Below are 23,791 nucleotides of genomic sequence, written 5' to 3'. Positions count from 1 at the left end.
TAAGGGTCACCCAAGTTATTTCATCATGGATCATCTCTCACCCTGCCTTTCAGGGCTCATGCTCATGAAAGAGACTCGGGTCTTGTGCCATCCTTGAATGAACCACTGTAGCCAGGGGAGTGGACTACACTAATGGCCAGATCTGGGGGATGTGCTTCACCTATAATAAGGGTTATCAGCCCCACTTGAACCGGAGGATAGTTAGTGGAGCAGGAGTAGTTCTTTAAGGGGAAGAAGGCATGATTGCTGGGTAGGCAAAAAAAATAAGAGACATTACAAGAGCCCCCTTCCTTCCATAAGGTGAGGAAGTCACCCCTAACAATTAGAACTGTCAAAGAGCAGGATAATCTCTCCTGTGAGATATTGAGCTGATCAACCATTTATTGTAAATATTTCACAGAGACAAGGAGGAGTTGGATTTCTGAGGTTCTTCCTCTCACATCCTTTAGATACAAAAGAATATTAGAATGAAGAGGAAAATGAGGGAACAGAGGGCTGATGAACTAAAGTGCACATTTTCTTCTCTCCCCGATATTTTCTGCAGAGAGCAGATGTGGCTGTTGCCCCTTTAACTATCACCTTGGTCCGGGAAGAGGTGATCGATTTCTCCAAGCCGTTTATGAGTCTGGGGATCTCCATCATGATAAAAAAGCCACAGAAGTCCAAACCGGGGGTCTTTTCCTTCCTGGATCCTTTGGCTTATGAGATCTGGATGTGCATTGTGTTCGCCTACATTGGAGTGAGCGTCGTCCTTTTCCTGGTCAGCCGTTTCAGCCCCTACGAATGGCACAGCGAAGAGTTTGAGGAAGGGCGAGACCAAACCACCAGCGACCAGTCCAATGAGTTTGGGATATTCAACAGCTTGTGGTTCTCCCTGGGAGCCTTCATGCAGCAAGGATGTGACATCTCTCCCAGGTCAGTCGGCTCTTCTCATCACCTTTACTCAATGTTATATATATACATGGGGAGTTAGCCATGGCAATTTTTTCCAGACTTTATTGTATTTAGTCCTCAACTATGCTTTACTGTCAACTGTCCATTCCATGCTACGGAGGATCTGGACACGCCTTGACCGGCTCTGTCTGCTGTCTGTGTGATGTGTTCTGTCAAGATTAACAGGCATAATTGTGACTCTAATGTTCTGTATAGTACTGAGAAGGGATGGGGGGTGGTATTGTACCACTAACATTTTTGAGCACCTACCACACACCCTAAGCAAGGTTTTGAGTCCTCTTCATGCCTTATTTAATTGAATCCTCACAGAAGCATTAGGTGGGGACACTTGTGATACCTCCTTTTACAAATGAGGAACCATGGAAATGTTGAATATCTTTCCAAGGTTACACATCTGGTAGTTAGGTGAGTCAAGATTCAGGATGGGGAACACATGTATACTAATTAAATAATTTTCTATTAAAAAAATAAAAATAAATTAATTAATTAATTAATTAAAAAAAGAAAAAAAAAAAAAAAAGATTCAGACCACAATCCCAAACTATTTCTGAGTGGCAGGAGCACTGAATTATGACTGGGTTCTTGCTCTGGTTCTAGCACTTTCTGTGTGGCTCTGGACAAGTCACTTGACTCTTGTAGACCTTGGTGTCTTCATCTTTAAGAGAAAATGGTTCTTCTTGTCTCGGTTCTGAGTAAGATCTTGGAAACTGTCTAGTTCCAATTGTGATGTAAATTTGTTTCTTGTGGCTGGGAAGTTTCATGAAGTTTCTTGGAAATGCCTCTGATATCATATTGAGAATACTGGGGTGGCCAAATCAGTGAGGTTTCAGCCCTCGCATTGGACATGAGTAGCTCCATTTTCATCTGTTTTACACACTGGACTTGTGAATACAATTTCTTTTGAGAAAGGTTTTTGGAAGGGAGAGAGGAAGGAAGGAAAGGAGGAGGGGAGGGAGAGAGAGAAGAGAAGAGAAAGAGGGAGGGAGGGAAAAGGTAAAGGAGATGGATAAAAAGAAATTTGACCACCACCCTGGAGAAGGCAAAGGCTACCCACTCCAGTATTCTGGCCTGGAGAATTCCATGGACTGTATAGTCTCTGGGGTCACAAAGAGTTGGACACGACTGAGCAACTTTCACTTTCACTTCACTTTCATCTAAATCAGTACCCATATTTACTGATCTCCCTTTCCATCTCTCTGTGTAATGTTCTTTCAGCTATATTCTGGAATGTTCATGTCACAAATCCCCTCCAATTTACCTGTTAAATAAGCACTGATTGTATTTCCTTTTACAGTTGCTTAATATCTATGAGCTCTTTAATCAGGCAGTCCCTTATCGATTACCAAGCTTCAAAAGCATGCAGGGAGACATGGCTTAGCACTTGGCTGCATGAATAGATTTGCACACACTCTCACTTTCTGGGGGCATAACTGCATAAATACGAAGGCCTCATAGACATGTGCCGGAGGCATCAGTACCACCCGTCTGGCTCAGATCTGAGTGTCAGCAAGGACCAATATTGCTAAGTGGCAAGGGAATAAAATCTTCCTAAGGAGCTTCCCGCAGAACTCACTTCACCTGCTGTACAATTTAGATCATCTCATCACTCACCATTATAATCTTGTTTTTCTCTAAATAAGACAGTCGGGGGAGGGGGGCGTTGTGTGGGAGAAGAGGTGTGAGACTGGCTGCCTGGCCAGTGCTGGCAGACACATGGTAAAGAGCAGAGAGAACCCAGCAGGGGAAGGGCTTGCTTAAAAATAACTCAGGCCAGTAGATAAACTGTGGAAAGCAATGATTCAGTGTCACGGGCCATCCAAACATGCAGGTGTCTGAGAAGACCCATGGGTTTGTTTTCTCTCTTATGTTCCCTTCTTGGCTGGGCATCTTACCTCCTAAAGGCACCCATGTGGTCTGACCTCAGGCTGTGTTTTCACACTCCCCACCGTTCCTCCCGAAGTCTCAAGTTAGTGACCCACAAACTGAATCTGCTACCAGGCATGCATCAATGATTTGCACAGTCTGCCAATGATGCTCCAAAACTGAGTGACAGCTGCCCTCTGGAGCTGATCCATGACATCCCCATGGACCGCAGCCCCTAGTGATCTGCTTCACTCCGCTGCGACTCAGCTGGCCCCTGAGAGAGTATGTGAGTTTGTGACTTCTGGCTAGAAAAGGGTTTTCAGACTGTGTTTCCAGGACTCCTGAGGGTTCTATGAGGCTATCTTAGGAAATGACCTTGAGGTGAAGATGAGACTAAACAGGAAAGTACCCAGCCCCCTTCCTCCTCACTTTTAATAAAACAACTCCACTCTGTGATTCTGTATCTTCCCTGGTAAAACGGCAAACAACCTCTAGTATTGTTAAAAAAGAATGATGTAGGGACTTCTCTGGTGGTCTAGTGGTTAAGAATCTGTCTTGCAATGCAGGAGACATGGGTTCCATCCCTGGTTAGGGAACTAAGAGCCTACACGCCATGGAATAACTAAGGCGCCCCAACTATTGAGCTCGTGTGCTACAACTAGAGAGTCCATGTACCACAATAAAAGTTCCAGCACAATGCAGTGAAGATCCCAGGTGCCACTACTATGCTGCTGCTGCTGCTAAGTCACTTCAGTCTTGTCCGACTCTGTGCAACCCCATAGACGGCAGCCCACCAGGCTCCCCCGTCCCTGGGATTCTCCAGGCAAGAGCACTGGAGTGGGTTGCCATTTCCTTCTCCAATGCGTGAAAGTGAAGTCGCTCAGTCATGTCCGACTTCTAGCAACCCCATGGACTGCAGCCCACCAGGCTCCTCCGTCCATGGTATTTTCCAGGCAAGAGTACTGCAGTGGGGTGCCATTGCCGTCTCCGGCCACGACTATGACCCAACAATAAATAAAGACCAATATGTATAGAACTCGCAACACACTATTTAGACAACACATAGGAAACACAATAAACGAGAAGGTACTTCAGTTCTTTTATCAACTTTCTGTATTGTAAACTTCACTAGAAGGAAGGGTGCCATTGTAAATTTCACAATGAAAACCCAATGGACCTCTGTCTCCTGGGCAAACCCACAGACAGAGTGGCACAGTGATTCACTCCTGGATTCCTGAGACACCCCTCACAAGGACTGGGCAGAAGGATTTGGCATTTTGGCTTTGAGGGTCTGACAGGCAGAGAGAGGAGTCAACCTGCCAGAATAAGGATGAGATGGACTCCTGCTAACCAGGCCTAGCTTGGCCAACTCCAGCACTTAGGGGTCTGTAGAAGCCCCGCTAAGAGTCAGAATATGCATCGAAACATTTGATGGGAATATATGCTAAAGAGAAAAGGCACATATATGTCAATAGGACCAGACAAAAACACAGGGATGCTAAGACAGTGGTGAAAGCCAGGGCCAAGCAGACAACTAGAAGCTTTCGTTATTGTTGTTTATATATTTAACGTAAACAACATCAAAAGTCCACGGAGCTTTAGGAGCCTCTGATATACATAGCATTAGACACCCTGGGGTTACAGTAGGAGGTATTATATTTTTAAGGGCTTTTTTATACTCAAACATCCTTTCAAATCAGCTTCAATTAATTTTTCTTGCTATTTATTAACAGTGTATCATAAATTCTCAAAATTTAGAAATTGGGAGACTAAATTCCACCTAAATTGCATATATCTGCATACATACACAAGTAGCTTTGGTTTTTTTTCTTAATTTATTCAATATTTATATTAATGACCAACCTAGATAGCATATTGAAAAGCAGAGATATTACTTTGCCAACAAAGGTCCGTCTAGTCAAGGCTATGGTTTTTCCAGTGGTCATGCATGGATGTGAAAGTTGGACTGTGAAGAAAGCTGAGCACTGAAGAATTGATGCTTTTGAACTGTGGTGTTGGAGAACTCTTGAGAGTCCCTTGGACTGCAAGGAGATCCAACCAGTCCATCTTGAGGGAGATCAGCCCTGGGATTTCTTTGGAAGGAATGATGCTAAAACTGAAACTCCAGTACTTTGGCCACCTCATGTGAAGAGTTGACTCATTGGAAAAGACTCTGATGCTGGGAGGGATTGGGGGCAGGAGGTGAAGGGGACGACAGAGGATGAGATGGCTGGATGGCATCACTGACTCGATGGACATGAGTTTGAGTGAACTCCAGGAGTTGGTGATGGACAGGGAGGCCTGGTGTGCTGCAGTTCATGGGGTCGCAAAGAGTTGGACACAACAGTGACTGAAACTGAACTGATACTAACAACAACAACAACAAAAAAAAAACAATTAAATGTGACCAAATACAGTTAGTTGTCTGTAAGTAGCTCAATCATCTGACCAGAGTAATGTGACCAGATGGAGAGTTATCTTTCTTAGATGAAAAGGAAAGTGGAAGCAGATAGTAGCCCATGGTTCAGTGAAATGAGGATCAGCTCTTTTGTGGCTGCCCTGGCATTTACTCCCGTCACAAGGCGGCAGCTCCCAGATGCCGTGTACAGGTTCAAGCAGGAAGACGGGGAGGAAGTACTGCAGCCAGTTCTGCTTCTCTGGATCAGGAAAACAAAAGCTGGACAATATACTTCCCACCCCAAGCAGACGTCTCCTTCTATCCATCTCATTAGTAAGAACAGTGGCCCGTGATCACTTCTAGTAGCACTGAAGGTAGGAAAGGCAAGAAGACAGTTTTTTAGCCTCTAAAATGGAAAGGGTGAGAACGGACGTTGATGAGTGAGCCAACAGCATGGGCCACAGTGCTTGTGCTGTGCTGTGCTTAGTCACTCAGTCACGTCCGATTCTTTGTGACCTCAGACCTCGGACTCTTTGTGACCTGGACTGTAGCCCGCCAGGCTGCTCTGTCCATGAAGATTCTCCAGGCAAGAATACTGGAGTGGGTTGCCATGCCCTAGAGCTGAAGTTTTCTATACTAGCTCCGCAGATAGACAAAATAATCTGTCATTAGCACCTTCAGTGATGCACACCAGGAAATGCTACCGCTTGGCTTTCGAGATTCTTCCCTCCTCCCTTTCAAATATTTATATGAGAAATTGTCTTTGTGTAGCCTATTTTAACATTGCAAGTTAAAACTCAGTTGAGCTGTGATCACAAGAAATTTTTTTTTTTTAATTTTGTTGATGGTAAGATAGAAATGCCATCATGAATTGCACTTGCAGGCCTATGTCTTGTGCCCAAAATACCTATGTTTAATAGATATTTTAGATTTCTTTTTTCATAAATGAGAACATTTTGAGAAGGGATGTATGAAAGAAAGGACAAAAATCACCCCAGGCAAAATTTATCTTCAGTTCCCACAACTTTCATTTCTGTAGCTTTTCCTCCTATTTGTGTCCAGGGTCATTTATTTATTCAACAGATATTACTAATTGCCTGTAAGGTACAGCACAGGGTGCTGAGGATATAAAGATATGTTGATGATGGCATTTGAGGGTATGGGAGTCTTTGCTTCCGGGAGCTGGCAAGTACAGTGAGGTAACACAGATGTTAAATAAACAATTGTGAATGTATAAACTGTGATGCACTATGAATAAAATGAAACTGCTGCAGCAACAGATAATAGAGGAAGTGGAATTAAAGGGGACTTAGGGTGTTCTGAGAAAGCTTCTCCACGGCGCAGAGAGGCAAGGAGGAGCTAGGCTGACACAGAGCTGTATTATTAGAGAAGCAGGCAGAGGCAAGATCTCACAGAGACTTGGGGCCATAGCATAGATTTAAAGTTTTACTCTAAATACATAGGAAGGCCCTGGGGAGTTTTAAGTAAGAGAAGGATTGATTTACATGCTATAATGCTACTCTGGGGAGCTATGAGGAAAATGAATTAAAGCAGAAAATAGTCAAGAGTGGAAGCAGAGGGACTGAGCAGTAGGCTCTCACAGCTGTCTAGGGGCAATTACAGTGATGGAAATTATGATGGTCATGGAGATGGATTAGCGGTCTACTTTGAAACTAGAAATGACAGCACTGGCTGAAGGATTAGATATCTGAAGGGAGGAGAGCAAGAGTCAGTGGTGCCTCCAAGAAGAAGGGGGCATTTGGAAAACATGGCACCACACTTCCGGAGACCTTTAGGTCTGGCTCTGATCAAGAGAAGGATCTGACTCATCTACCCCATGTTACAGAGGAGTAAACTGAGGCCCCAAAGGGGGAAGGGATTTTCTCTAAGGTCCCCACGGCAATGCCTCTGGCCAGTTGCTGCCTGCCCTGCAGTGTCATCCCAGGCTCCATCGCCTGCAAATGGACTAAGAGTGAGCCTTTCAACTCTATTCCCACGGCCCTCCCCATTGGCTTCCAGTTTTCTGGGATCAGATGACCCTAGTAAGAAAAAGGAGAAGGGTGTGGAAGGTCCCAGGGGAAGAGAGGAAAATGGGAAATGATGATTCCAGCTTTCAGAACTCTTACTCCTGATCTTAGAATGTGACAGAATGTATGATAATTATTTCCACCTAGGGAAGATAATTACTCTCAGCAAGAAGAATTCTAAAGCAGGGGAGTGGTAGCACTTTGGAGATCTCCAGGAACCCTGTACCACCACTCTGCTTCCCCCCAACCCCAGTTAATGTGCTTGCTGAGGGCCTGGAGACTGATTCACCATGGGAACAGAGTAGCCAATGAACAGAGCCTAAACTGATAACCAATGACAGCCTGACTTTCGCATTCACACACAAATCCACAGCAACCAGGACTACAGTGCACAGAGAGGTGATGAGGAATCTCCCCTTTCCACCTCTTGTTCTCCCCACTTCCCTCCCAGAGACAGTCGTGCAAACCCCTTCCTCTGGCCAATACTGGTGTCACTGAAGTGTTGCATGGGGAAAAAGGGGGTAAATATTCAGGGAAGTTGATGGAACCAGCCTGAATTTATAAAATATTTCATCTTCCCAGGAGGTGCTAGTGGTAAAGAATCTGCCTGTCAATGTAAGAGATGTGGGTTCAATCCCTAGATTGGGAAGACTGCCTGGAGTAGGAAATGGCAACCCATTCCAGTTCTCTTGCCTGGAAAATTCCATGGACAGAGGAGGCTGGCAGGCTACAGTCCACGGGATTGCAAAGAGTCAGACACGACTGAGCACTCTGAGCACACACACAATCCTAATCCAGTCTTTAGAAAACATAAGCCTCATTTAGGACACAGACTCGGTGCTGTAAGGAAGGATGTATGCACAGCGATGATGCAAGAAGTGGGTTTGATACTCTTAGGACTAGGTATGAGGGTTTCTGCTGGGACTCCTGCATCATAATCACCTGGGATACCTGTCAAAATACAGATTTCCAGGCCCCATCCTAAGTCTGAGGAACTGGAAATTCTGCATCTAGAGAGAGGAGTACACATTTCACAAGCCCTCCCCTTCCCCCAAGGCAGGTTGGCATTAAAATTGGAAAGCCATTGAGCTAGGATGTTGTTCAGTTAAGCCAGTTTGGAAGTGTAAGAAGTGAGGTCCATGGTTCAGCCAGAAATCATGCTAGTCAACTGCCACAAACACTGAGCCCAGCATCTGCCTGCCCTGCCTGTGTTACCTGCCAAGGGAGTGAGACCCTGGGCGTGGCCACTGAAGGCAGAGGCCTTGCAGGGACGCTGCTTCCTCCCCAGGCCAGGCTCCTGGAGGAGCTCCTATAGGATTCACCAGAGCACATCTCCCTGGGTAACAGGAGCTGCAGCTGTGGCAGGGTGATCTGTGCAGGGACAGTGATTCCCCATCACTGGGGACTCCAGCTCCATGCCTCCTTCCTTTTCAACTTTAACCCTCTGCTACCCAGTGGCAAGACCCAGAGCCAGGCTCTGATAGTGAGCAGTTTCACAGACCGTGGAGAAGCACAGGAGGAGAACTTTCAGAGCCTGCACAAGCCACATACAGGTGTTCAAACGAAGGCAGTGACAGGAGGGTAAAAGCTTCGCTGGACGTGCAAATGAAAAGCACCATTTTCTGCCCCTCAGCCAGAAGTTCTGGCCATCAGCAAAGGGGAAGTCACATCTCTAGACTGTCATGGATGTCCAGGGTTTGAACAGTTTAATTGAAGGAGAAAGGTGTTTTGTTTTGTTTTGTTGTTTTCCTCCAAAATCACAATAGGAAAACACTCAGAAAGTGTTTCCCAAGCTGAAAAGGATGTTTAGGACAATTTCTATCCTGAAATGTTTCTTTAGTACCTGTTACATTCAGACATGGTTCAGGTTGCTACAAGAGACATCACCAAACAAAGCAGACAAAACCCCCATCCTCCTAGAGCTTACCTTCCAGTGAGAGGAGGCAGGCAGTAAAAAAAAAAAAAAAAAAAATGATGTAATGAACACCCCCATCCCAATTCCATAGATGAAGATTCTGGCTTACAGGGAAGGGGAAGGGACTCAGACATAATTAGCATAAGCTTCCCTGGTGGCTCAGACAGTAGAGAGTCTATGTGCAGTGCAGGAGACCCAGGTTAGATCTCTGGGTCCGGAAGATCCCCTGGAGGAGGAAATGGGAACCTACTCCAGTATTCTTGCCTGGAGAATCCCATGGATGAAGGAGCCCGGTGGGCTACAGTTCATGGGGTCGCCAAGAGTCGGACATGACTGACTGACTAACACTTTGAGTAACACAAAAACAGGGGTCAGCTGGGGGCTGTGTTGACCTGGGCATGCCTGCGTCAGCTAAAAGGGGACTGCTCCCACTCAGCCCTAGACAGTCACTTCCCAGAGAGCTCTGCAGATAAAGCCAAAGTTCACCTGGATTCAGCTTGTGGGCCAGCAGTTGGGCAACACTGGAAGAATGATGAGGAGTACAAAACACCACTGTACCTTTAATGCATTTAGACACACTCAGAATATCATATTCGTAGAATTTTTTTAAAGGAATTCTCCTTTCTCTCAGCCCTCATTTTTGGTTCCGAGGATAAAGACCTGATTGCTGTGTTTTTCTTTCTTTTCACGTACCTTGGAAAATCCAGGCTGTGAATGGGACTGCATTAAAACAAAGTCCTCACAGCTCTATATGCAGAAAGACTTGCCTGCCTCTTCCTGAGATCTACATTTTCCTGGAGAGAACCCCTGTTTCTTTTTAATTCCCCTCCGGAAATGCAGCACCTGAGATCCACAGACCCAACTGTTTGCCTGGAAAGAAGTCCTGAGTTGTAAAAAGAGAACAATGAAAGCATCATTAGTTGAATTGATGGAGAATGTATGCTCAGAGTCCTGTGGGGATCCCCATGGTTTGAGTATGATTTATGGACCACCATCCACCTGTGGCAAATTAATGCTTCTACCCAAGTTGTGTTCAAGCAAGACCATAGGTGAATGAAGCCCAAGGTTGCTCGCAGAAAATAGCGCATTCCACTAACACAGAAACGAGAGACCTACATGACGAAAGTCACCGTGTGAATCTGGTGGCTTAAGAAAGAGGACCTTAAAGTGAGGAGACAGTAGCTGCTGGGGGCAGAATGGAGCCCTTCCCAGGGAGGGAATCAGGAGTAGCTATGTCACAGGAGGTGGGCCCACAGGATTGGCTGCTGCTGCTGAGTCGTTTCAGTCGTGTCCGACTCTGTGCGACCCCAGAGACGGCAGCCCACCAGGCTCCCCCGTCCCTGGGACTCTCCAGGCAAGAACACTGGAGTGGGTTGCCATTTCCTTCTCCAATGCATGAAAGTGAAAAGTCAAAGTGAAGTCGCTCAGTCGTGTCCGACTCTTAGCGACCCCATGGATTGCAGCCCACCAGGCTCCTCCGTCCATGGGATTTTCCAGGCAAGAGTACTGGAGTGGGGTGCCATTGGAGGAGGCGATAAAAGATCTTAGAAAAAAGCTCAGTCTACTAGCCCACTGGGTGAGTCACGTCCCCTCTCTCTCTCACTTTCCCCCCTTCAGAATGGGAGAAGGATGGTGCCTGACATGTCTGCAGCCCCCATCTAAGACTTCTGTCCCTTTGATTCCCAAGTCCAGACAAGGCTCTAGCCAAGCCAGGTTGTGCATCAGTCTATTCCCTCAGCCCCAAGCTGCCTTTATAGTCTTGACATTCCCTGTATTTGGAGCAGCTTCTCTCATCCCTCTTGCTCAATGACGCTCTCTTTTGCAAATACTGAAATCCCATTCCTCCCCTCCTCACCCCAATTCTCCCGGGAAGATATGCATCACAGGAATAGAGCTTGATCTCTGGAACTGGCCTGCCTCCAGCTGAATCCTAGCTCTGCCACTTACTGGCCATGTCAGCGTAGGAAAGTAACTTCTCTGTGCCTTGGTTGCTTCTTCTGGGAGGTGGAGATAGTAAGACCACCAACTTCAAGGGTATTCTCTGAGTATTAAATGGCATCATGTGTGGAAATCTCTTCCTTTGCACAGAGGTGATGAACACAGTAAATGGTATTGACATAGTTGTTGCTATTGCTATCTGAACCTCTCTGAGGGCATCATCTATCTTCAGTCCTTAGCTACTGTTGCCCAATTCTGTTCCTTATCAAAACACAAACCGGAAAACCTATCCTTGCCACTCATCCAGAACCTGACACCGGGGTTAGGCATTCTTAATACTCAACACGTGCTTGTTGAATGAAAATATGCACTTTCACAAGTAGCCTTCTAAAGACCATGTCACATTTTTCACTTAATGGAGAGAAAGCAACCCAAGAGAGAATTTCTGGTGGTCACTACCTGTGTAATGTGGGGAAAGTCAGTCCTGGGATCTCAACAGATGTGAGGAAAAGCAGAAAGAACTGGAGAAAAGGAAGTGAAATAGACCAATCCAGAAAACAAAGTTCCCTCTCTACTATGTATCAGGCACTCTCTTAAGTGTCATGTGATGTTACCTCTAATTATCATGACAACCTCTGTTCAGGGATATCGACCCCATTTTATAGATGAAAACTGAGGCAGACGACAATTAACTCCCTTATTCACGGTTTTCTAGCAGAGCTGGGATTATAACCTATGTCTATTGGATTCAAAGACTTGTGATTTATTTTTGAGACACCATTGTCTTCCAAGATCAGAAATCTTTTGATGGTCCCTCAGGGCTTCCTATGGATTGTCAGATTTCATGGAAATAAAAAGCATCCTTTTTCATCTGTAGGGTTCTCTAGCTTTTAAAAAATAGACTTTTTTGGCTTTGAGTTTTTCCATTAATATTCCTTACAGTATCTTTTTCCTTAAAAGTCATCTCCTGGGGAAGAAGAGGGGACCCCCTGGGAGTGCACTCTGCCCCACCCAGAGTGTGTGCAGCGCAGCCAGTTGGTGAGGGAGATGGTGAAACAGACAAGAGCAAAGATAAAACTGGTGCCACTTTGGAGGATCGAGTTTCTTGGTTTCAGCTGGGAGGTGACTGTGGGCATAGGGTGGATCCCACAGCCAGAGCCAAAAGCTGGAGAGGGAATGTTTTTCCCTGTAGGATTTTAGACTTGAATGGAGGAGGGACAAGGCAAAAAGAATTACAAATGGCCTTAAAATTATGGTCCATCTGGAGTCGACACATTCCTCTAGAAACGGTTGTGCACATGTGGCAAGAGGTAGTATAAGGGTTTTCATTGCTCTAGTGGGTTCCAGTGTCTCCTGCCGATGGTTGCTCAGCAGCTAGTTGCAATTTTGGTGCTCTCACAGAAGGTGAGCACACATCCTTCTGATCTGCCATCTTGAATCAATCTCCTCTCACTTGTTTTAAAAAGCTGGAAGTAGCCTGCTGCCCATCAGCTGAAGACAGTGATGGTTCACCATCCAGGGGCAGACAATGCAGCTATTAGGGTGGATGAACAAGGATGCCTGTGCTACTCTGCAAGGATCTTCAGGATTGCATAGCAGGGGAATAACGGGCTCTGGTCCCACTGGTCCCAAATTGTAGGCTCTTTTCACTGCATCTTGCTGCCTCTTTGGAACACAGGGAACTAGGGGAGTGTGTCTCTGAGGACTAAACTCTGTGGTATTTGGAGCTCATGCTAGATTTTCTTCTGAGAAATGAAATATTAGTGTGGGTTGTAGTACAAAGAGACCTCTGGGAAGCGCTGGACTGTGCCTTAAAAATGAGCTAAGATTTTCCACAAAAGCAGAGAGAAATGAAGACAGAAGTCTCTGGTGGGGGAACCACTGTGAGCAGAAGCACTGAAGCGGGCATGTGTTGAGCCAGGGGACCTGTCAATCACGCTCATCCCTAGGGACTCATTAGCCAAGGGTTCAGAGCTCACAAGATTCAATGACGCATTCAATACCATGACTTTGGGGGCCTGATAAGCTGTTGTATAGTCATTAGAGTGTCACCCAAGAAACAGAGAGTCTAAAGTGGGCAGTGCTGGGCCAGTTCTTCAGTTGCTGCAGGAAGTAACTCCCTACTCCCCATGAAGCACCTTTACTGATTGGTGTTAAGTCTTGGTCCACTGTGGACGAAACCATGTCAGTGAGGGTCTAATTTCTGAATCAGAGGATCTTGGCTCTCAAGAAGTCCCCGCCACTGCTGCTGCCAGGTAATTTATCTCCCGAGCAGCAGACAGAAGGGGCTGTCAGGCAGAAAGATGCCTTCCCTTCTGTGCAAGTCTGGCCGGGTACTCAGCTGGTATCCATCTCCCCTTTCATGCCCTGTTCTCTGTGGAGGTACCCATTCTGAGAATGGCAGAGAGAATGAAGAGGGAGTTTATCTTGCTTTGTTTCTGGTTACAGTAGGTATGTATTCCGACAGATTCAAGTAAGGATTAATCAATCAAATGTTTTAGTTGAGGACCATTAGGATATCAACTTTGCCTTAGGCACAGTGGTAGGCATTATGGCTGGTGTGAAAAAGGAAGAAACCAGAGTACAGATTTCGGACTTTGCAAAAATCAAGATACACAAGGAAAAAAGATAGATAATAAAGCAAAATGTTCATCTGAATAATTTCCAAGTGCAGGATTTATAGTCAACAGAAAAGAAAGATCATTGAGGCCCAAAATAGTCTGGGTTAGCTTTGAAGAAAAAGAGGGACTTGGACTGGTCCCAAGGGATAAATGTGGACTTCTAGAAGGAGCCTCAGCTAAGATATGGTTTGTGGCAGGAGAGCCCAAGCAAAGCCGAGAAGAGGACTGTGTTTCGAGCCCAAGTATCCTGTTAACTACTCAGACCTGGGTTTTGATCTTTGTTGCTGTTGTTTAGTCGCTAAGTCACATCCAGCTCTTTTGTGACCCCATGGACTGTAGCCCCTCAGGCTTCTCTGTCCATGGGATTTCCCAGGCAAGAATACTAGAGTGGGTTGCCATTTCCTTCTCCAGGGGATCTTCTCAACTCAGGGATGGAACACACATCTCCTGCTTTGCACACAGGCCCTTTACACTGAGCCATGATCTTAGTTCACCAGCTACTAGCTAGTAAGACTTGAGCCAGTAACTTAACTGCCAAGTCTGTTTCCTCTTTAAAAAAAAGAGGCCATTAAATAAAGAAGATGTGGTACATACATATAACGGAATATTAGCCAACGATAAAAAGGAATGAAATAGTGCCACTTGCAGCAAGATAAATGCAACTAGAGATTATCATACGAAGTGAAGTAAGTTAAAAAGAGAAAGAAAAACAGCATCTGATGTCACTTACATGTGGAATCTAAAATATCATACAAATGAATCTATGAAACAGAATCACGGACATAGAGAGCAGACTTGTGGTTGCCATGGGGAGCAGTTGGGAAAGGGATGGAGTGAGAAGTTGGGATTAGCAGATGTAAGCTTTGGTATGGAGATGGATAAACAACAAGGTCCTACTGTATAGCACAGGGAACTATGTTCAATATCCTATGATAAACCATCATGGAAAAGAATATAACAAAAATAACGTGTATATATATGTCTATATATATACACACATATATATGCATATATGTATGTATAACTGAATCACTTTGCTGTACAGCAGTAATTAACACATTGTAAGTAAATTATACTTCAATTAAAATTTTTTTTAATTTTAAAAAGAGGCTATTAATACGAATATCATAGGATCTTATAAGAATATACAAACAAAGAGAAGCTAAGCATGTTGTCTAATACCTGGCATACACCAGGAGTTCAAAAATTTTTAATTTTCTTTCCCTTCTTTTGTGCTACCAGTTTCCTTTCTTTCAGTTTTGTCCCTGGCCTCCCGCCAATCATTTATTCTCTGCTAAGAGCTTTCAGAGCCTTGCTGACATGCAGTTTTTTATGTGCTCCTGGCCCAGCACTGGCCAGAGGGAAGTCTGTAGGCTGTTCCCACGAAGAGGGAAGGCTGCCAGGTGCAGTTATGACTCGAGGATGCTCACTCCATCCCAGGGCTATTCCATAGCTCAAGCCTCAGGAACTGCATCCAAGCTCCTGCCTGCTTCCCTGGCAAAACTCATCACCGGGGCAATGACTCTTCCTGCCAGACCACACTGCCCACCAGTCCCCTCCTGATCTCCCAGGTACCTGGTTTTGTTTCTTAGCAGTCAGCATTATGATGGTTTCCTCTGTATCCCAGAATGACAGACACTGGTTTTGCAGGACTTGCAAATATGCAAGGTTTTTTTTCAAGAGAGTAATTAAGAACCTCATGAGCTCTGGAGTGAGACTTAGGCTTAATTCTCCTTCTTACACTAATTTGCTGTGTGATCCTGGGCAACTAGCTTTGCAACTCAGGACCTCTGTTACTATATAACAAGCCACCCTGAATTTCTGGCATAAAACAGCAGCCTTTTTATTCTGCTCATAGATTCCCTGGGTCAGGAAACTTGGATATGGGCACAGTGGGATGGCTTGTTCTTGCTTACAGATGCCTGGGACCTGGGATAGAGAAACTACAAGGCTGTCGGTCACTTGGCAGTGGGGCTGGAATTACCTGCAGGCTCACTCACTCACATGGCTGGCAGTGGAGGCTGCTGTTCTCACCACCTACCTATACATTCCCTCTCCATGCTCTGCTGGCGTTCCTCACGGCATGATGGCCAGGTCCCAAGAACAAGCAACCAAGAGGAGGCAGGCAAAAGCTGTAGCACGTCTCATGACCTACCCTGAGAAGTCACAGGGGGTGACTTCTGCCAGAGTCACCAGCTCAGACATATCAGAAAGGAAGGAACAAAGATTCCACCTTTCGGTAGGACAAGGGTCAAAAATCACATTGTAAGAAGCACACATGGAATGGTAGAGGTTGCAGTGGTGGTATTTGGAAAAAGCAACCAGCTACACCTTACATATAAAGATAATACTTTTGGAATCATTATGAAGATTAACGAAAATAAGGAATTTAAAACACTTAGTACACTGCCTGACATGTGATAAGTGCTCAGTAAAAGACACAGTCATTCACATTCATACCTCCCTCCCTCCCTTCCTCCTTCCCTCTCCACCCATCTCTCACTCTCACCTCCCCACAAGTAGAGGTACACACACACATATATGACACTTCTGGATAGTGCTTATTAACGTGTCGTCTGTGCTTATTAATTGTTTGTGTCTATAAGAGATGCTAGTATTTAAGTTAATGAATCTATGGATTAGATCCCTAATGAATCTACAGAATAGAGCCTCAAAAGTCAGGTTGTTTCTTATCTAATTACCTTATTTTTATACTTTGGAAAACCAATGTTAATAATCCGTGCTTGGATGAAGTATTCTTGTTGAAAAGAACTCAAGTGACCCTTAGCAAACAATAAGTAATTTTTCAAAAGACTGAGATTAGATTTCAACACCTTTCGGGATCTATAAGGATTTGAATTTCATCATTGCCCCTGGAGTTAAATGAAAAGGCATAGAAGGTGCACAAAAGCTTGATGTGTTCTCATTTTGCAGATCTGAACACTGAATTGAGACAGGTCACTTATTGTCTTTGACTTTGTTAAGACTACACAGATTGTTCCTCCTCCCTAAAGCCAAGGGGCCCCACATTTAGGCAGTATTTGCTCTGTGAATCAGCAAGCAGAACAATCAGAATTCACAAAACTGAGTTACTGTACTTTTGCATCTCTGCACTAAGAAGTAAGGAAAGGCCAAGGGAACAGAACAGAAGGAGCATGGTTTGTTTCTTCTCACCAAGACCGTACAGGGATCTTGCACGGTCTAGACAAGGATGGAACTTAGAAGACACAAAGATGCCAAGTGGCTTTTGGCAAATGACTTACCTTCTTAGACCTCAGATTTCACAGACGCAATGATCTGACATTCTATTGGGTTGGCCGAAAAGCTCATTCAGGTTTTTCTGTATGATATTAGGAAAACCCAAATGAACTTTCTGGCCAACCAAATACAATGGAACGTGCTTACTGAGCCTCTGTGGTCCATTGTCTCCTCCTTATGGTGGAGAATGCACAGAAATAAGAAATGCCAGGTCTTGGTTTATAGGATGTTCACAGTCTAACTGGGGAGACAAGACTAACACACAAGCAGCAATGTGTTACTTACAATGTGAACTTACAAAGCTCAGGTATATCTTGAGCACTAAGTGCCATCCATAGGTGACCCAAAGGGACAGATGATGCTGGCAGGTCAGTCTTCATCCATCCATCTGGCTGGAGAAGAAGAAAGGGTACGCATGTTATTAAACCATAAGTCCATCTATCAGGCTGCCCCACAAAGCCAGTGTTCTTACAATTCACCATATCTTCCACATCAAAACTCAAAGATAGAAAAGGAATTTTCCTACTTATATAGAGAAGATTCCTAGTTTATTTTTTTAACTTCAACTCCCTTTTAAGTCAATGAACTCTTCCCTCTTAAACTTAATATGCCATGCTGAGCAAAGGAAGATGTTAATTAAAATCTGGCTTTCCTCATATCCTCCCTGTTTGACACACAACTGATTTAGTTTTTCATTTTTGTTGAAGTATAACACACATATAAGTGCATCAATCACAAATATACTGCTCAGTTAATTTTCATCAAGTGAAAACATCTGTGTAATCAGAATTCAAGAAATTAAATACTTTCAGGGAGATTGGGATTGACATATGTACACCACTTGTGAGAGTTGGACTGTGAAGAAGGCTGAGCGCCGAAGAATTGATGCTTTTGAACTGTGGTGTTGGAGAAGACTCTTGAGAGTCCCTTGGACTGCAAGGAGATCCAACCAGTCCATTCTGAAGGAGATCAGCCCTGGGATTTCTTTGGAAGAAATGATGCTAAAGCTGAAGCTCCAGTACTTTGGCCACCTCACGCGAAGAGTTGACTCATTGGAAAAGGCTCTGATGCTGGGAGGGATTGGGAGCAGGAGGAGAAGGGGACGACAGAGGATGAGGTGGCTGGATGGCATCACTGACTCGATGGACGTGAGTCTGAGTGAACTCTGGGAGTTGGTGATGGACAGGGAGGCCTGGCGTGCTGCGGTCGCAAAGAGTCGCAAAGAGTCGGACACAACTGAGCGACTGATCTGATCTGATCTGATCTGATGAATAAAACAGATATAAGATAGATAACTAATGAGAACACTTTTGAATATCTGTTGCATATATACCCAGGAAAGGACTTCTTAGGCCACATTATTTATAATTTCCTATCATAGATTCTGCCAAACTATTTTCTAAAAACAAATCTATACTCCTACCAATAATGTATATGAGTTCCAGTTGCTCCACATCTCCCTTTTTTATTTTAGCAGGTGAATGTATCATAATATACACATTTTTACTCAGTTATACATGGACATTACCATTTTAATTGCATCTACCTGATGCAAATTAGGCACCTTTTCCATGTTTATCAGCCACGTGTAGAGCCTCTTTTAAGAATTTCCTTTGTAAATTTCTTTTCCATTTTTCTGTTGTCTTTTTCTTATTGTTCAGCAAGCATTATTTATATAACTTTGATACAGGTCATTTTTCAGATGTCTATTATATCAGTATCTTCTATTCTGTGGCTTGTCTTTTCACGATCTTGACAGTGTTGTATGAAGAACAGAAACACATAATTTTAATGCCGTCCACTCAGCAAGGTTTTTCCCATATAGCTAGCATTCCACACATCTTGTATAAGAAGTCTTTGCCTACCTCAAAGTCCTGAAGATGTTCTTCTATGATTTCTTCTGAAATGTTACCGTTTGGATCTATGTGTCCTATAGATATGAGCAAGATCATTTTTTTTCCTTGCATGTGTATATCCTATTGAACAAGCATGATTTGTTGAGAAGTCCCTCCTATTCCCCACTGCATGCCCCTTTCTCAAATCACCAAGTGCACATAGGTATGTTTCTGGACTCTTGATTCTCTTCTGTTGATATACTAGTCTATTCTTGCCCCTACTTCACCCTATCTTAATTACTAGAGCTTTATAATGTGTTGATACCTAGGATGATGCAGATGTCTGGAGAAGCTTGCTCAGGGTGCTGAAATAGAGGTTGGATGATTCCGCTGGGCGCTAGAATAGGGTGTAGAAGAGAATCTGTTATGATACCATGTCTGTGGTCTTTTTCTAACTGTAAGATGGAATATTCTGTTGAAGCACCAGTGACTGGGGGTCTTCTCAAAGCACTAGCACAAATCAATAGGTGAGACTCCGTCAGTGCTTGAAAACCTAAATGTGATGGTTAAAGTGCAGGACAATCATGAGCGGATAAGGGATCCAAACATGGAGCATGTAAAACTCTCCCAGAGAGAAGGATGAATCCTCTTTCATGTCAATTAATGTAAAAGAAGTAGGTACATGAAGCAGAAGCTGGTGAGGAACAGATAGGAATTTCTTGTGCACTCAAAACATGGTTGCTTTTACTAACCCTTAGTCACAACTCAATATGAGGAGAAAACAGGGCTGCGCACACCATAAGAGAGATGAAAACATAAAAAAATGTGAATTTTTTTTCAGGTATTAAGTTTTGTGTCAGTTGAATCTAAGGGTATTACTAAGTAATGGATGTGCTATGCAGTTAAATGAGGAGTATCGACCTAGCTATGAATCACCTATTTCTCCATACATAATAAAAATACAAATAACTCACAGAAAGAGCAAACTCATCCATAGCCTTGAGCCGCAGACCAAAAACTGTCCTGTGCAAAATTTGATTCCATTGCATCTTGTGAATTCTCCACCCTGTTTATGTCAACCATGGTGAAATGCTGTGGCTTTGAAAAGGATAAACAACATTCGTTTTCTGCTATAGCCAAACAAAACCTCCACACTTTATAAATCAAAACTGTACTGGCAAAAATCGAACAACTCCATCATTTGCTGAAACCTCGAAAATCCTAAAATTGGTCTTCGTGCTTCTGTAAGCAATTCAATCAATCAGTGTTAGCAAAAGCGTGCGCTAGTCACCTACAGTGGACTCAGGACAGGGCTAGGTGAGTAGGAGGTTCTCAAGGAGAATAACATGTGGTCTCTATATACATACACACACAGACACACACCATTACTTAAACATGCTTATTACATAATTGACCATTCAACAACATGGTGTTAGAGCTCGTATCCCTGTCTCTCCAGCATCACAGCCATCCCTACGCTATAGTTACAGTTGTCTTTTCAACTCCTGTCTCTTAGAGCATTGCTTCTTGAAATTCTTTTGTGCATAAAAATTATCTAGGGGACTTCCCTGGTGGTCCAGTGGTTAAGACTTCACTTTTCAATGCAAGGAGAGCAGATTTTGGTCCCTGGTCAGGCAGCCAGGATACCACATACCCCATGGCCAAGGAACCAAAACATAAAACAGAAGCAACAATGTAACAAATTCAATGAAGAATTTAAGAATGGTCCACATCCTAAAAAAAAAAAAAAAATCTTTAAAATATTAACTATGGATCTTGTTAAAATGAGGTTTAAATTCAGTAGGTCTGGGGTTTGCAAGCTTGCTCAGTCACTTCAGTTGTGTCTGACTCTTTGTGACCCCATGGACTGTAGCCCTCTAGGCTCCTCTGTCCATGGGATTCTGCAGACAAGAACACTGGAGTGGGTGGCCATGCCCTCCACCAGGGGATCTTCCTGACACAGGGATCAAACCTGTGTCTCCTGCAATGCCTGCATTGGCAGGTGGGTTCTTTACCACTACCATCACCTCGGGTGGGGCCTAAGATTTTGCATTTCTAACAAACTGCCAGATGAAGCCAATGCTGCTGGTCCAAGGACTACATTTTGAGTAACAAAGCTCTAGGCCAATTCTGAGCTCCGTGAGGTTCAGGGCCTCTTTGTCTTGATGACCACTGTAACTCCAGCACCTACCATGCAGCCTTAATGGATGTTGAGAGAGAGAGGAAGTAAATGAATAAACATTTAAATAAACAGTACCTATGACTTGCATTTGTCAATACACTTTTATAAGTATACACATGAGAAAATATAACAGTATGGGCATAAATACAAAGCTAGAAATCACAAGTCTGATGAAGAAAGCCTGATGCAAAGGTATACAAAATGAAATAGAAAAGTAGTATTAAATTATAAACTGTTTTGAAAACCAGGCAAATTACTGAATATTAAGTAGGAAATAAAAGATGAATCAGAAAGTTTATAACCAGAAGAATTATGGACCAAAAGCTTTCCTTTGAAATCCTTAATCTGACTGCAATGGACAACCTGGTAAAGAAGCAGTTGGCAGTATATTGTTGCATTAATTCAAAGAGAAGACCAGACAGTTCCAGACTAGCTTCTAGGCAATTATGAGGGAGGAGGAACTGATGAATACCACCCATATTTCAAGTGTATAATCCATTCTCTTCCTTTATGTCTGATAGCGATTGTTCTGACTCAGCCAAGTCAGCACAGTGCTGTGTTCCTGCAGAGGTTCAGAACTCGGGGAACTCACACACAGGGCTTTGTCAGTCATGAGGTCAGATGTGCCCGGAGACAAGCCTCCAGTAATAAGTTCTCCTTGCTTCCGGGTTTTCTCTGTAGAGTTTGCTCTGCAACTCAGATACAGCCCTTTAACCACCTTGATCAGACTCTGTTAATTCTCCCTCAACTCTGTAGGATAAAGCCTAAGCCTATTAATGTGGCCTTCAAAGCCCTTTAAAATCTGGCCCCTCCCTTCCTATCTTTGTCTGTATCCCTATTTGCTTCTCTGTGTGTATGTGTGTGCTTGGGTCTTCCTCCTCACTCCTTTCCTTTCTTCCTCGTTTCCTCTCCTTCTCTCCCCAACTCCTCTCTCTTTAATCTCTGTCTCTCTCCTATATTCTGTCTTCTGCTATGCTCTGTTTCATTCGACATTCCTGGACCCTCTCTGAGTTTTCACTGTGCTGTCTCTTTGCCTGGAGAGTGCGCCCCACCCCTTCTCTGTCTAGTGAACTCATTCTCCACAGCTTGGCTCAAATACCACTTTCTCAGGAAATTCTCTCCTGATCTCCTCCACCCCACCTGCTATGTGGTTCTTATCTCAGAACTCTCAGGTATTTTTCACGTATTTCTGTTACTTCTTAGGACATTATCTTCTACAATTCCTCTTGTTTCCTCAGCTAGAATGTAAGCTCCCTAAGAGCAGACCCCAATTTTCACCCATCTCTATTTCCAGCACAAGGACTTGGTGCATGGCAGTCATTCTGTAATGTTTTATGTCTGTATACGGCACTCATGAAAGTCCAACAGTGTCACTAAGGTCCCCGGTAAGAAAAACAAAAACATGTGCATGATGGTGGCATACCACACAGAGTATGAATAACCTAAAGCAGAAGCCAAAGGAATCCACACCATAGAACTCAAAGTCAGTAGATGCTGTAGATATAATTACAGATACCAGGACCATGAAGAGCTCCCAGTGAGTGGGCTTGACCTGGCCCTGTAAGTTGAATTCACCATGATCATAGTTACTTTGGGCAGACCAAGGAAACAAGCTTCCCAGGTGGCACAGTTGTAACAAATAGGCCTGCCAATGCAGGAGATGAGGGTTCGATCCCTGGGTTGAGAAGATCCCCTGGAGTAGGAAATGGCAACCCACTCCATTATTCTAACCTGAAAAAATTCCATGGACAGAAGATCCTGACAGGCTACAGTCCATGGGGTCACGAAGAGTCAGACATGATTGAGCATGCACGCATGTACAGACCAATGAAACTTAGTGGAGCAGTATTTGCAAGTCACTGACATAAAGCATGTGAATTATTGTAGAGACTGTATATTGTATCATGTTACCTAGGTTAGCTACTGCCACTTCATTATAGGAAAAAGAGCAAACAACAGTTTATTCATGTGACACCAAATTATTCATTTTCTGTAAATGTCAATTAAAATTAAGTGATAATACAAATAGGCTTTACTCTGAGATAGCGGCATTCCTAGAAAGCCATATGAACAATTAAGTTGGGATAATTAAATTCTGATCTAACTGCATCGTGGGAGTTTGACATTTAAGTCAATCTTGGATAAAGGCCTTTAGCATCTCTGTTGTACCAATCTCACTTTTCAAGGATTTCAGTGTCTCCACTCAGACTGTATTAAGGGATCCATCAGAATCTGAAAAGGTGAATGCTTTAAAGATTTTCCCTTTGCCAGGTCACCTCTCTCAAGGGAAATCCTGTGAGTGAAAGAGATCTGAGATACTTTTAAAGGCTCAAGAAAAGTTATTTCTCCTTGGAAAAAGGAAATACTTAAAAGATGTGGTAATCCCATGACTGCCTCAGTTTCCCTCACATTACAACAGCACTTGGTTATTAGACTTCCTTGGTTCACCCTCCCCAGGAGGCTATTGAAGTTAAATCAGATACATTTCCCTGGAATCCTGTTGGTATTTTCTTAATAGTTGAATGAGAGAAGACAAACAGTGGTCATTCAAGTCTTTTCTCCAATCAGTAAGATCTTTCTTATCTTTCATATATTTTATATAATTTTGGTCCCAGATTTTCTTCCTAGTCATATTGTAATTTCAAAAAATAAATATGCAAAGATTCTCTAGTAATGAATATCAATAATCCTCCATGATGTACATCACAGTGCTAGATAGTTGCAGGGAAGAACAATAGTTATTCAACATCCCATGGACTGCAGCCTGGCCTGCTCCTCTGTCCATGGAATTCTCCAGGCA

General features: G+C 43.8%; 1 protein-coding gene across 8 annotated transcripts in view; it reads left to right on the top strand.

Moving 5' to 3' along the window:
• GRIA1 (glutamate ionotropic receptor AMPA type subunit 1) overlaps nucleotides 1-23,791 on the top strand; it is a 349,668-nt gene that overhangs the window by 256,371 nt on the left and 69,506 nt on the right. For all 8 annotated transcript variants that reach the window (XM_027545891.1, XM_027545889.1, XM_027545894.1 and 5 more), the window contains one exon: nucleotides 545-915. In XM_027545891.1, coding sequence (XP_027401692.1) covers nucleotides 545-915 — 371 coding nt within the window. The remainder of the gene's footprint in view (nucleotides 1-544; nucleotides 916-23,791) is intronic.

This window comes from Bos indicus x Bos taurus, chromosome 7 (genome assembly GCF_003369695.1).
Source record: "Bos indicus x Bos taurus breed Angus x Brahman F1 hybrid chromosome 7, Bos_hybrid_MaternalHap_v2.0, whole genome shotgun sequence".
NCBI lineage: Eukaryota > Metazoa > Chordata > Mammalia > Artiodactyla > Bovidae > Bos > Bos indicus x Bos taurus.
The sequence above is the reverse complement of the archived record's forward strand: the minus strand, read 5'-3'. Positions and strand labels throughout refer to the sequence as shown.